Genomic DNA, 15,576 nt, shown 5'->3' on the forward strand with positions numbered 1-15,576 from the left:
AGAAATTTCATTCTACAACTAGCTGTATTTGTAAATTTTGTTTCCCATAGGCTGTATGTGATAAATGCCCAGTTTCCCCCCCCCCACCATTCACATCGCCTTCTTGCAATGTCAGCCGTAACTCTTTTTGTGCTCTTTCACCACCCTCCAGGCCAATTTCCTTGTGTTATCTGATGAGCCTGTTGCTTATGGCTGGGAAGCAGACTATATCATCCTATTTACTTGCAGATTCTAAAACGATGCTATAATGGGCAGAAGTCCTGTAACTGATCTAAAAGCAAGAGTTGCAAAGAACATGTCTTTTAATACCTTTAGAGTAGACAAGGACATTTTCCGTAGGGTAGCCACATGGGCTGAAGCTCTTCAAATGGATTTCATATGGGGACAGATCAAAGTGCTGTCACAGAATAAATGCTTTTGTTGTAAAAGATGCCATGTTTAATCTTGGGCACGTCTAGTTAAGAAAAGGGATTGTGTTGCATGTGATGGAAAGGGTCTCTGGTGAGACCTTGTTAGTCAGTTTACATCAGGAGTGGCTAATATGTGGCTCTCTAGATGTTGGTGAAGTGCAGTTCCCATCACTCCAGCCAGTTTATTGGCTCCAGTCTATTACTGCTTCCAGCATCTGTATCCCCTCACCTGATTACAATGATGGGGAGAAATAGAGCTTTGTGTCATCGGCACATCAATAACACTGTTCTCCAAACCCCCATTGACCTGCCATAGGCTGAGCAGAAGTCCCCTAATGCTTTTTATAGAACTGGCCTTGGAGGTAGATATGAAGCTACTATACTCCCATGTCCCCAACTCCCAAAGTCAGTCCAGCAGGACAACATGGTGGAGGGTATGAAAAGCCAATGAGAGATCAAGCGGAATCAAGAAGGTTGCACTCCCCCCAGTTCTTCTTCCAACAGAGATCATCCATCAGGTTGACCAAGATTGCCTCAATGCAAAAACCAAGCCTGGAGCTAGATTTAAATAGATCTAGGTAACATGTCTTCTCCAAGAATGCATGGAAGTCAACAACAACCACCCTCTTAAGGACCTTGTCCAAAAAAGGGGGCATTTGTTAATTTGGTCAGTAACCCTTCCTGAAAGGCATTAAGGTGGAACAACTTATGAATGTTCCCCAGATCAGGGATGCTGGTTTTTTAAAAAAAATATTCTTAATCATAATAACAATGATGATAATGGTAAATATTAAAAATTTATTATTTATAATACTTATGTTCATGTGCTACATGAATATGCACCAAGGAAGCTAAATGCAACTTAGGTTTCTCTGATCTTCACCAATGTACACTTTTGGTTAGAATCCTGAGCATACTTAAGGAGTAAGACTCATTTTACTCAGTGGGAATTACTTCTGAAAAAACATGTACAGTGGTACCTTGGTTCTCAAACTTAATCTGTTCCGGAAGTCCGTTCCAAAACCAAAGCGTTCCAAAACCAAGGCTTGCTTTCCCATAGAAAGTAATGCAAAAAGGATTAATCCATTCCAGACTTTTAAAAGCAACCCCTAAAACAGCAATTTAACATCAATTTTACTATCTAACAAGACCATTGATACATAAAAGGAAAGCAAGAATCAATGTACTGTACTATAAAATAAATAAGACAGTATTGTAGATGATAAAAAATAAAAATATTTCTTTTTCTTACCTGCACTGATGATAGTCATTGTTTGGATGGGGCGCTTTTATCCATTTCTGCAGTCACACAATCAATCAGTAGCTGAACCGGGTTCCACACAGTCACAAAAACAAATTAACTGAAAAAGCCACAAAAACGCAAAATAAATAGTAAAAACAAAAGTGCCAAACTTAATCCGTTCTAGAAGTCCATTTGACTTCCAAAATTTTCAAAAACCAAGGTGTAGCTTCTGATTGGTGCAGGTGCCCTGGAAACAATACCTGACAACCGCATTGGACATTCTGCTTTCTGAAAAATGTTCCAAAACCAGAACACTTACTTCTGGGTTTTCAGTGTTTGAGAACTAAAGTGTTTGAATACCAAGGCATTTGAGAACCAAGGTACCACTGTATAGGATTTTCTTTGCCTGACATACAATAGTTTTTTTAAAAAGGGATTTAGGTATTTATTAAAATATTTTATGTGATATACATATGTGTGTATACAATTCAAAGCAAGCATTTCACTTTGCATAGTAAAATGTAATTTTAATGCCTGTTTTTGTATGTGTTTGTTTTTTCATCATAGGTTTTGATAGATATTTTAGAAGCCGAACTCTAGCAAATAACAGAAGGAATGTGTGGTTTGCAGAATTCTGGGAAGAAAACTTTGGATGCAAGTTGGGTTCTCATGGAAAGAGGAACAGCAATATAAAGAAATGCACAGGTAAATTTATGAAGAGTCCTTGCTGCCTCTCTTGAGAGGACTTTGTTAAGAAATTGAAATTTGTTGAGCAGTTGAATAGTTCCCCAGATCAGAACACACCTATTCTTAACCTGAATCATGCAATCTCACTCATATATTGGCAAGTTTTTTTAAAAGATCCATTGACTGCTAATTAGATTTATAGAAGCAATTTGTGACTGATTTCATCATGTAACCCTATCTTGGAGTTCATTTCCAGTAGAGCTCAATCTCAAACTGTTGCCTGTAGTTGGTTATATATTTTTCCTAATTAGTTATATAGGGTAGATGGATTGGATGTGATTGTGGTCAACCAAAATATGTGAGTGAAATATTTTACTAATATTTCAGTCAAATCTTTTTCCTGTGATGATTAAGTACAACCTATGGCCAAAGGTATATTGCCACTTTTCTTTTTGGGCATTTCCTTTTGGGAAATTCTGCAGTGAAATATCTGTCAATATAAATAAAATTTAGTGTCTAGGATTTAATATATATATAAGGAATGTACTGATATGCAGGATTCATATGTGAGATTGAATTGCTTTAACTGGAAGTTTAATCAATCAAGTTTTTCATTGATGATTAATGGGTTTCCAAGTTTAATTATTGATAGTGTTGAAGTTACTTTGTTTTGTTGCTGTGATATGGAGTGAAATAGAAAATATCGAAGATGCTTTGACCTTCTAGAACTAAGTGATAAATGGTAATATGCATATTTATATTGTCAATTTATTGATTAATAGCTTAAGAAGTATGCGGCTAATCGATAAAAACTTAATCACTTGCCAATCTTAGTAAACTGTAATGTGTTGGAGTACATTTTCAGTAGATAAAATACTGGAGAACTATACATATTTTCAGCGGAAGATGTAAAGTGAGAGACTAGCAGAAGAGCTAACTGGAATGCATGTTTTCATTTAGAATTATGTACATTTGAGGACTAAGCTAAATATTGGTTTGCTTCTAGCTAATCAGTTGTATGCATATCAGTCACACTTCATTGTCTCAAGCATAATATATGATTTCCTTTTGTGAAAAATTTGAACCAGATTGTGTAGGTGGTACAGAAGGTTCAACTCCATTAAGATCAAGTCTGAGTTACTCACCTAACGCTGACCCGAATGACTTACTTTACGCTTTGGTTTAAATTTTTGAGCACAGAGATGCTCTCATTGAAACATCACCCAAAATGTTAATTAAAATTATTCCTTCATGCATATCCTTTTACTGAGAGGGAATCAGCTTTATCTTTCTGTATGGTTAGCATTTTGTTTTAACTATTCTGCAAACCTAATCAGCCTTTAAATGCCTATAATGACTAACTGCAGCGTTAAAAATAGAGATGGAGACGAGATTCCATGAGCCATCTACAGCAAGTTCAGATTTGCCTAATTTGTGCAGGTCTTGAACAAGCCATAATATTTGTTTCACTGAGAGACATTTATGGTACTTTATGTTGGGATACTGCCAGGGAGATAGAATCCATCTGAGCCCCCAAGCTCGGTGCCGGACGATCCATCGACCTCCCGTAGTCACGCAGTATCAGCAATTTAGCGACACTAAGCCTCTGGCTTAGTGCACACTCTTAACAGCAGAATTCACACAGCAAAAGTTGCACAGCAGGACAGCATATTTACAGTTTATTTGGCGTTGGTCAGAACAAAGAAAACATGACCGTCTGCTCCGACTGCTCAGGCAAAACAAAAAACGAAAGGAACAGATAACATAAACATCCTGTGAACAGGAAATACGCAGGCTGTTATACAAAACATCCTGCTCCCTTTTAAGGTGGAACGGAAATATCCTAACATCCTCCCCCTTTCCGTGTAACCTGTAGTACCTGTGGTTCAACCCAATTGCAACCTTTGTACATAAACCTTAAGTTGTTCTCTGTTAACAACCTTAGACAACAGATCAGCAGGAATTTCATTTCCTGGCATGTAGGACACCTGAATGAGTCCTTTCTGAATACACTCTCTTGCACGATGTAGCTTAATCTGCAAGTACTTGGTCCTTTGCTTGCAACTCTCCGAGTTCAGCAAAGCCAAACAAGATCTATTGTCTTGATACACTTGTATAGGACATTTCACAGAAACCCCAATGTCCTTAAACAGTTGCATCAACCATTCACAATCCATGAGTGAAAATGACAGAGCATTGAGTTCTGCTTCACAGGAACCTAGGCTAACTGTCGTCTGCTTTTTGCACAACCAGTCAAACAGGCAGTGGTTGTACATGTAGCATACTCCAGAAGTGCTTGTACCATCCGTGGTGTCACTTCCAAAACTTGCATCTGCAAAGATTTCAAGACCTCCAGTCTTCTGACTGGTGAACCTCAGCCTGTAGTGCATAGTCCCTTTCAAATACCGGGCTATGCGCTTCAGAGCTTTCCAATCCTGAACAGTAGGATTGTTAGCATGTCTGCTAAGCAGGTTAGTGCTTACAGCAATGTCAGGTCTTGAACATCTAGCAATGAAATTCAACTTGCCTAGAATGCATCTGTACAGCGTTGTGTCAGAAAACGCTTCAGCAGTACTGTCTACCTGGTAACCTGTCACCATCGGTGTGTCTGCTGGGTTTGCATCAACCAAATTCAACCTGGTTAATACATCAGCAATTTTCTGTGTTTGGTGTACCAGAAAATTACCTGCTTGGTCCCTCTCCACCTGCAGAGAAAGATAGTTGGATACCTCACCAAGATCCTTCATGTCAAAGTGCTCCTTTAGCTGAGCTAGGGTGCTTTGGTAGAAAGCCTGATTCTTCCAAAACATCAGAAGATCATCAACAAAACATAAACAATACAGTTTGTTTTGCCCCTCCTCCTTGACAAACACACACGGATCAGCTTTGCCCTGGTGAAAACCTAGAGAAAGCAACGTTTCAGTGAGTTTTGTGTTCCAACACCTGGCACTCTGCTTGAGACCATATAAGGATTTCCGCAGTTTACAGACCATTCCCTTCTGTATCTGCATCCCGTCAGGTGGAAGCATGTACAGCTCCTCCGCCAAAATTCCGTACAAAAAAGCTGTATTTATGTCATGATGGGAAACATGCAGTTTCTCCTCCGCAGCTATCTTGAGCATCAGCCGAATGCTCTCATATTTGACCGTGGGTGAGTAGGTCTCGTGGTAATCCTGCCCTGGTACCTGTGAAAAACCTCTGGCAACCAATCTGGCTTTGTGTCTGACAACCTTGCCATTCTGGTCTGTCTTGGCCTTGAAGACCCATTTGCTGCCAACCAGTCTCATCCCTGGGACTACCGGTACCAGTTCCCAAGTTTGGTTCCTATTCAAGGAATCAACTTCAGCCTTCATGGCATTAAGCCAAGGCTCAGCATCTTTAGAGGTTAACTCCTGGACCTCTTTGAAGCTTGAAGGTTCCCACACCTTCTCTGAGCTACTAAGAACAGCAGTTGCCGTCTTAGCAAACTCATCAGCAAATCTCTTTGGAGGTTTGTCTTTGGTCGCCCTTTCAGACCTGCGAACTAGACGCAAGTCTTCTGGACTCAGCTCCTCCTTCTTAGGAGAAAAGTGACCAATGGTGAACAGTGGTTCTTCCAGTTCATTGTCAGACGCATCAGATGGTCTGACTGAGGCCTTTGCGCTCTTGTAGTCTGCTGTGTCATCACTGTCACTGACAGCAGCAGCAGCGCCGCCCACTGAACTGAAATCCGAACTCTGGTCATCATCATCATCATCATCCTCAGTTTCCTCAGCTTTCTCAGCATGATCTGCTTTCTTCACATCACCTTCATCCTCCTCTGGGTAACTCTGGAAAATTCCCACATTTTCCCCCCACTTAGGATTGTACTCAACACTCCTTGTGAACTTTATGGATTTTGAGTTAGTCATCCATACTCTGTATGCACCTTTATCGTACCCCATGAACAAACCATGTGCCCCACGCTTCCCAAGCTTGTTGCTTTGTGGGGTGTGTACCCACATGTCAGAACCAAAGATTCTCAAGTGCTTGGTGTTAGGTTTCTTACCAAACATTTTCTCATAGGGAGTGCAGCCAATAGGTGATGACAGTCTGCGATTAAAAGTGTAAACAAAATTCGAGCCTCCCCCCAAAACTTCTCAGGGAGGTTGGCATCATGCATCATTCCTTGCAGCAACGTTTGATTTGCTCTCTCCGCAAGCCCATTCATCCATGGCGATCTAGGCGTTGACAAGTCATGCTGGATTCCCTTCTCAGTCAGGAAAGCTTCAAACTGCTGAGAAGTGAACTCCCCGCCCCGATCAGTAAACAGACAGCCAATACGTTTACCATGAGCATTCTCCAACCAAGCACAGAATGCCTTGAACCTAGGAAATGCTTGCGATTTCTGCTCGAGCATAAACACATGAATGTACCTGGAAAAAGAATCAATTAGAACCATGAAGTACCTTGCTCCTCCCAAAGAGGGCGCTAGAGGCCCAACCAGGTCTGCGTGAACTAGCTGGTAGGGTTTGGAAGCCTGCCTGCTAGACTCCTTGCCTTTTGGAGCAACCTTCACCTTGTTCTCTGCACAAGATACACATTTCATGTGAAATTTACAAGGTTTGATGTCCAAACCTTCAACCAACTCAGGCATCTTGGCTAGCGCTTGCCAAGAGAGGTGACAAAATCTTCTATGTGCATCGTGAATGCATCCTGCATGAAGAACCTTGTTAGTTTGTGCAACACAACAAGAATCAGCATTAGATACAGCAACATCATCATAAGTTAGACAGAACAAACCATCCATCAACTTTGCATGCCACATGTCCTCTTTGCCTTTTCTGATGACACAGACAGTCCTCTTGAAGGAAACCTCAAAACCACGCCCAGTCAGCTGTGGTACACTAATCAAATTGTCCGCAGCTCCTGGAACAAAAAGTACATCTCTGATGGTAGTATGCAAACTTGCAAGTTTCACAGTCCCAACTCCTGTAGCTTGCAAAGTCCTTCCATCAGCCAGGTGGACCTCTCCATCTTGAGGTGTGAAGGAGATAAACAGATGGCGGTCTTTGGTGAGATGGCGCGTCGCCCCAGAGTCAATAACAAACCTGGCCTTGGCCTTGTTTCCCACCGGCGTGGGCTTTTGCAGCTTGCCTTTAGCCTTTGGTGAAGCTGTGCCAGCATACAAAACCTTGTTTTCCACTGGCGTGGGCTTTTGCTGCTTGCCCCCCTGCTCCTGGCCATCAGACTTGCCTTTAGCCTTTGGTGAAGCTGTGCCAGCAAACAAAACCTTGTTTTCCACTGGCGTGGGCCTTTCACCCCCCTTCTGCTTCGGGCCATCTGCAGGCTTTTTCCTTTGTTTACTTCTGGCCTTCCGGCCTCTGCAAAGTTGACCTTGGCTCCCATGGGAAACAGAGCTCTCAGCTGCCGACTCCTTGGCTCCCCCTGGAGGCTGGAATGCTGCCTGGGGTGACATCACAGTCAGCTCCCCCTGCAGCTTGCAACCGGTGCCCTCGGCATCCCTGCATTCACTCGCATTCTGGGAAACAGCCAGGACCTCCGATGCAGTCAAACTCTGGGCTGGGATGACTGGCAGATGGGCTATCTTCAAAGCATTCCACATCTGACGTGCAGTCGTGTTGCCAGCTAGCGTAGCAATTTCCTCCAGAGAGACGGACAAGACTATTACGTCTATGGCTCTCGAATTCTGAGCCTCCCATCTCCCTGTCAGAGGAACTGGAGGGGCTTCACATACAGTATGCCACAACCCAAACTGACGCAGCAAACTCTCACACCATTTTGCCCAGGTCTCATAATTGTCCCGATTTAACTTTGGGCACTCAGCAGCTTCAGAGGCTTGGAAAAACTCCATTCCACCTCTTAACGCCAGCCGTGAGTCTTCTTCACTTCAGAGACTCCTTATCTTGGCACCCATAAATCACGAAGCCTGCTTGGCTCGGCTCCCAGGCCAATTAGGCCAGCCGGACATCAAAGAGCTCTTGCCGCGGCAAACAGAAAAGCCTCTGCTTTCGCTTTTCCCACACATACCTCAGCAGTCTGTCGCAGTCTTACTCTCCTGCAAGTGCCGTGAATCTGGGCCCATAACCTGTTGTTGGGATACTGCCAGGGAGATAGAATCCATCTGAGCCCCCAAGCTCGGTGCCGGACGATCCATCGACCTCCCGTAGTCACGCAGTATCAGCAATTTAGCGACACTAAGCCTCTGGCTTAGTGCACACTCTTAACAGCAGAATTCACACAGCAAAAGTTGCACAGCAGGACAGCATATTTACAGTTTATTTGGCGTTGGTCAGAACAAAGAAAACATGACCGTCTGCTCCGACTGCTCAGGCAAAACAAAAAACGAAAGGAACAGATAACATAAACATCCTGTGAACAGGAAATACGCAGGCTGTTATACAAAACATCCTGCTCCCTTTTAAGGTGGAACGGAAATATCCTAACACTTTATAATAGATATAAAATCTATATTTGATGGACAGGAACTGTTTAGTTCAATTATCTGTTTCGGGTTCCCCTCTTAGGGTTTTTTTTTTTAAGGTTTAAGAATTAGAACAAACTATCTATGCACTGATCAGTCACCTGCAAATGGTTCCTAACATTCGAATAAGCTTCAATGAGAGTTTATATCATAAAACATGGTTTTAAAAAATGGTTTTCTTACTTTGCATCCAACCATATTAACTTATCAGTATATACCCACACTTTTGAACCTTTGTAGCAGGGTCATAAATCTGATACAAATGAAATAAAGGATTTCCCCTGGATCAAAAGCCCTTGAGCTCATGCAAGGGCACCAATTGGATATATCATTTATTTTGAATATTGGTCTAAGTTGGTAAACCATCGTCCCGGTCAAATTTGATTGTGTGGTTTCAGCCACTTTAGATTACAGCTAAAAGCTTTCTGGTTGGTATTCAGCTTCTCCCCTGAATATTGACAGGCATGTAGAAATGGCCCTGTATTCTAGAGATGTCTCCTTCCTCTCTCTGTCCACATTGCGTAAGCTATCTTCAGTGGCACTAAAATATAATTCCCTCAGGGAGCCTGAATCCTCAGGAAAACTATGGAAAAGTCACCCAAATTGAAAATCTCACCTTCTTGGTCCTTTACTGTGGATACAACGTTATGAAAGTTAGTCTACAGGCTGTTTTGAGAGCTTAACCTTTGTATCTGTGCTGGTCCCGGGGGCTAACCGAGAGGGTGAGGTCCGAGTCCAGTCCGAGGTCGATGGAGCAATATGAAGGCAGTCCATAGAAGTCAAAGCTGGGTGCAGGGCAGGGCGTCGGGTGAGGTCAGAAGCTCCGACAGGGTAGCAGGTCAGGGATTGGGCTGGAACCAATGATGTTGCTCCCGCAACTTGGGACTGGGGCTGGCTGGATTTTATCTCCCCCAAGGCATAGGCCGGACCTGATCCTCAGGTGACTTGCCTCTCCTGGCCTGGAGGCGAGCACTCCTCCTGCGGGAACTTAGTTCCTTCCGCCTCTCTGTCCTGAGCCTCTGCATGCAGCTCAGGAGAGGCTGGTGGGTTACCAGACCCAGAGGCAACCTCAGCTTCCTCTGACGGGGCTGAGGGTGGAGCACCTGCAGGCAATGGGTCCTCCATCCCCTCCGGAGCCAGAGCAGACTCAGCTGGTGCCTGCACCTGAGGATCCAGCACAGGTGAGGACCCTTCAGGCTCATGCCCCAGCCCAGGCTCAGCTGGTTCTGGAGGTGGGGAATCCTGTGCAGGCTGGGATTCCTCAGGTTCAGCCTCTGAATCCGATTCCCAGGCCATCACAGTATCCCTCTTGTCCCTGAAGAAGTTCATACAGTGTTCTAAGAGTCAGAATTTTCCATGTAAGGAAAACTAGTGCTCCTGATACCACACCACACAGTAGTGCATGTGGGAACAGGTGAAAGCACCACTTAGCTGCTGCTGCTGCTTATGATAAGTGGCAATGAATGCTGGGGGACTATATCCTTGCTGTTGCTGGGGGAACTAAAGACGTCTTCTAAGGAGCATATTTCTTACAAGAAGCAATGTAAGGAAGATTTTTCAGCATGTGGAGTGACTCCATGGTATGGATGTATGACGCACATAGAGCGCAAGGTATGATAGGTACCGATATAAAAAAAGAAAAAAAGGTAAAGGACCCCTGGACGGTTAAGTCCAGTCAAAGGCGACTATGGGTTTGCAGTGCTAATAATAATAATAATCATAATCATAATCATAATAATTTATTTATACCCCGCCCATCTGGCTGGGCTTCCCCAGCCACTCTGGGAGGCCTCCAACAAAATATTAAAATACAGTAATGCATCAAACATTAAAAGCTTCCCTAAACAGGGCTGCCTTCAGATATCTTCTAAAAGTCTGGTAGTTGTTGTTCTCTTTGACATCTCGCTTTCAGGCTGAGGGAGCCGGTGTTTGTCCACAGATAGCTTTCTGGGTCATGTGGCCAGCATGACTAAACCGCTTCTGGCACACGATGGAAACCAGAGCGCACAGAAACGCTGTTTCCCTTCCTGCCACAGCGGCACCTATTTATCTACTTGCACTGGTATGCTTTCGAACTGCTAAGTTAGCAGGAGCTGGGACAGAGCAATGGGAGCTCACCCCGTCATGGGGATTTGAACTGCAGACCTTCCAGTTGGCAAGCCCAAGAGGCTCAGTGGTTTAGACCACAGCGCCACCCGCGTCCCTATATACCTGTACACAACACTTATGAGATCTATCTTGTGTGGCTAGATTATGTGGATGCACCCCACACTTTCTGAGATATGTACAAATTTGCTCTGCGTCGAACGTCATTCTCTACATGCAAAGCGGCAAACTAGACTGAGGGCTGTAAACGATTTCTAATTACCAGCAGTAACTGAATGGAGATGTTCTTTGTGTTTTCTCTGTTTAGCTATCTCAGCTTTTGCTATATTGGACATTGAAGGGTTTCAGGGCAGTAATGGATTGAATTAATCTTCCCTGCCTTATTCTTATCTTGGCATCATCTCAGAATATTTATAACTTGTGTTTGATAAACTCAGCTAAAGCAAGGAGGTCCACACTGCTGGATGCAACATTAAATCAACCCACTGTCATCAAAGCATTTTCTTAAGTAATATATGGGGGGTCTAGAACACTTAACTCTGCCTTTTAGACCACAGATCATATCTCAGGAGGCGATAGTAGAAAAAGAGCCATATGCATTTACTGTGTGATAGTTTAGATCGTCATTTTCCCCCAAGCACCCAGATCTTGACTGGTTTGCAAGTTGTAGACACTTAAGTCCAAGGGATGGTGGGCAGGCATTAGAGGGAGAAACTGGTGTGTCCATCAGCAACAGAAGTTACAAGGCAGGCAGCAGATATGTATTGCGTGTCTAGGTCCCCAGGGCCACCCCAATAACTCACACATCACACCAAAATTTTTGATTAAGGTTTTTGGCATAATTTTGGCCACAACTTTATTAAATACAAACATGTGAGTGGTTGCTTAGGCATTGGTTGCGACTAGCTGCCCCCACCACGGGGGACAGTCTGACATTCCGCAAGCCTGCGAAAGTCAGAAAAGGGGAATACACTTGGGGGTAGCAACGGAGCAGGGAAGCTGCCCTCAGCCCTCCCCAAATGCAACCAGGAGCTCATTGCTATGGCCCGAGTCCCCTTGACAGAGTGGACAAGCAATAGTTAGCCCCTGATTCCTTTAACGGAATCCGTTGCAGCAGCAGCATTGGAGGGGCAGGCACAGCCAATCCATGCCCCTCAACCAACCAAACCATAAACTAATGCCTAACCGCAACCTTACAAGTTGTGACGATTTGCTACGCAGTAGGCAAAAACCAAATGGCACCAGCCAATCAGCCAGATGGACAAAATTCCTACCGGGCCCCTGCCCCAAGAGCAGACGACCCCATAACAGGCATAGCAAGGTCAAGCGAACAACCCTAATTCTAGGGAGGGGGGGACAGGCAATCCGATGCACGGGCGAAAAGAGGAAGCCCTAGCCTCGTGCAAGGAGTTTTAGCATTTCTGGCTGTCAGTCAACAAATGGCAACATTAACTTCTTCCCAACGACAAGGGAAGCCCAATCGCATCAGTGGCCAACGGTCAGTTAGCCCGCCCCACAACTTTGGAGTGTCCTTGCGGCCCCCACCACAACACGTGCTCTCCATGAAGGAGAACACGCTTTAGCAGAGGCATAGCACCCAAATCACAAGTAATAAGCCCCATTCAGGTCTTATGTTAAAACTCTAGCACTCTTATCATTACAAAATGACTTACGTGAATAATGGTCTCTTCTGCATTTAATTTCACACCGGAATAGTTGCTTAAACGATGGTGGCATGGCAGACAAAGAAAGTAAAGACATCCCCCATACCTTCGTGATGATTTTGCTGTTTATTGATGGTGCATTTTGCTGCTGGAGCTTTTGCTGCTGCTTATTTTATAGGATATAATGTGGATTTTATTATAATACATTGTTCTTTTTTATTTTATGCCATGCTTTATGTTTTTAAATTTGGTAAGTCGCTTGGAGACTCCTTGTGTGCCAACAGAGCCATTAATACAGCTGCTGCTGCTGCTGCTGCTGCTGCAAATATAATGCAGAGGGGACGTCATGGGGTTGTGCCAAAGGAAGTAGTTATGGTACTGAATTTTTAGAAGGTGATGATATATAAATGTAACTAGATCATCCTATTTTGAATAGCCACCCATTCCCTCATTTCTCCCCCCCCCAAAAAAAAACTTATCCAATGGTGAGAGGACCACATGAGTATCCCCCCTAAAGATGGCTTGGGTTTTTTAAATTTAAGTATTTAAATAGATAAATTTAAATAAAGTTGGAAACTGTAAGCCTCAGCAGGGCTAATCACCTGTTGGTTCACACTCTGCTTCCTGTTCTACCTATCGCTTTGGAGGCAAATGATCACATGCAAGTCGCCGATGCTTGCAAAGCTTTTTTGACTAATAATAATAAAATAATAATAAATAAATAAATAATTATTTATTTATACCCTGTCCATCTGACTGGGTTGCCCCAGCCACCCTGGGCAACTTGCAACGTATAATAAAGCATTAAACGTTAAAAAGATTCTCTATACAGGGCTGCTTTCAGATGTCTTTTAAAGGTTATGTAGTTACTCATCTCCTTGACATCTGATGGGAGGGTATTCCACAGAGTGGGCGCCACTACCGAGAAGGCCCTCTGTTCCCATCTTGGTGAGAAAACCCACAATTCTGTTTTGGGAAAGCATTCTCGGTTCCTATGAGGTAGACATTCAAGCTAAGACAAAACACAACTTCCGTGTCGCCCATCATCTTCTTTTTTTGGTTGCTTCTTCTAATAAGAAAAATGCAATGAGAAGAAAGCAAAGCATTTCAATTAACTATGTTGTATTTGTTCTATTTGTATTCACCGCGGGGAATCTGAGCCTCTGATTCTGTCAGCAAACCCATCCCTTTCAGATTTGTAGCTTTCTCCCACCACCATGTGATGAGTCATGCCCCAGTCCATGGGTGTTAGGAAGGCAGTTTATCTTCCCAGCTTAACAGTAATGCACTTACTCTGACAGAAGCTGCAGCCTGAATCCTATCAACCCCAGATCTATACGCTCACTTACAAAAGCAGAAGACACTTACTTTTGAAGTTGTTTGGAGCACTGTGAGTAAAGTCTAATTATACTGAGGTGGGAAACCTGTGTCTGTGCATACTGTTCTAGGTTCAGATATCTGAATGCTGCTCCAGGCCAAAAGCCATAGGGATCAGGGGCCAAGTCTTCTTCTTGGCAAGCACGTTTTCTATGCTTAGGGTCTTTGTGGGTGGTTGCGAAGGCCGGGGACAGTAGTCTGTCAAGCACGGTATGAAAATACAACACCTCCAGCACAGGTGTCAAGGAGCTGTCAAGTGAGCCAGATCAACCACAGGGCAGGCACACATGCAGGAGGCATGTTAGCTCTTTATTAACAGAAAATAACAACACTGCAAAGTCCTCTGCTCAGAATCCGTCTGAGACATTGCTGAAACTGACCAGTAGCTCTGTCCTTTTCCCTTTAGCCTTCATTCTGGATCCCTCCCAAGCAGATGAAGTCTGCGTCCAGGGGATGAGCTCCTCCTCTGGGCCTGTCTGGTCTGTTGCTCAGCAATGTGCAGAACTGTCTTCGAGTGGGGTGTCAGAGGGGGTGGCGGGCCATCAGTACTGGGACTGTGCTCCTGCTGGGTAGCAGGGCCAGTCTCTGACTCCTTTCTGTGAGTCTGCACTCACACTGTGACTCTCAGCCTATAACCCTGTCCTGGGAGACCCTCCTTCTCTTGAGCCCTCTTGATCGCTCAAACGCCTTGCTTCTAGTGCTTCCCAGCTCATCGCTTCCGCAGACTGCTCTTCGGTGTCCTAGCACCAGGATTCGGGATCTAAGTCACCATCTTCTGTGCCCTCCCTGGGCAGTTCTTGGGCAGGAGGCATCTACCATCCTACCTCATTCAGCCAGTCCCTGACAAGTTTGCCACAGGTTTGAGTTATAAACAAAGGTACTTTAATATGGGTCACAGGTGGCACTGTGGGTTAAACCACTGTGCCGCTTGGGCTTGCCAATCGAAAGGTTGGTGGTTCGAATCCCCATGACGGGGTGAGCTTCCGTTGTTCGGTCCCAGCTCCTGCCAACCTAGCAGTTCGAAAGCATGCCAGTGCAAGTAGATAAATAGGTACTGCTCTGGCGGGAAGGTAAATGGCGTTTCTGTGCGCTGCTCTGGTTTCGCCAGAAGCGGCTTAGTCATGGTGGCCACATGACCTGGAAGCTGTACGCTGGCTCCCTCAGTCAGTAAAGCGAGATGAGCGCCGCAATCCCAGAGTCGTCCGCGACTGGACCTAATGGTCAGTGGTTCCTTTACCTTTACATAATTCACAGTTTCTGAAACAACACACCAAAACACAGCCATCTTCCAAAATTCTCTGAATTTTGCAAGGCAGTTCTTACACCAATTAATGTGTCCTTCCTCTCTTTCTTTCTCTCTCTCTCTACACACACACACACACACACACACACACACACAAGTAAAAGTGTGCATACGGTCTGCGGAAGCGAACAACCACTGGTTCCCTCAGTCTGTAAAGCGAGATGAGCTCCGCAATCCCAGAGTCGTTCACAACTGGACTTAATTGTCAATGGTTCCTTTACTTTTACTTTACTATAGCTCAGTTCCAAATCATATGCATTAGGCCCTATTCGACCAACCTTCCTAACCATTTGGAAAAGTTAAAATGGGTCTGTCACTTTCCA

General features: G+C 44.3%; 1 protein-coding gene across 5 annotated transcripts in view; it reads left to right on the forward strand.

Moving 5' to 3' along the window:
* GRM8 (glutamate metabotropic receptor 8) overlaps window positions 1-15,576 on the forward strand; it is a 556,355-nt gene that overhangs the window by 292,958 nt on the left and 247,821 nt on the right. For all 5 annotated transcript variants that reach the window (XM_083574456.1, XM_083574454.1, XM_083574458.1 and 2 more), the window contains exon 6: window positions 2,221-2,358. In XM_083574456.1, coding sequence (XP_083430582.1) covers window positions 2,221-2,358 — 138 coding nt within the window. The remainder of the gene's footprint in view (window positions 1-2,220; window positions 2,359-15,576) is intronic.

This window comes from Podarcis filfolensis, assembly GCF_964270895.1.
Source record: "Podarcis filfolensis genome assembly, chromosome: 10".
NCBI lineage: Eukaryota > Metazoa > Chordata > Lepidosauria > Squamata > Lacertidae > Podarcis > Podarcis filfolensis.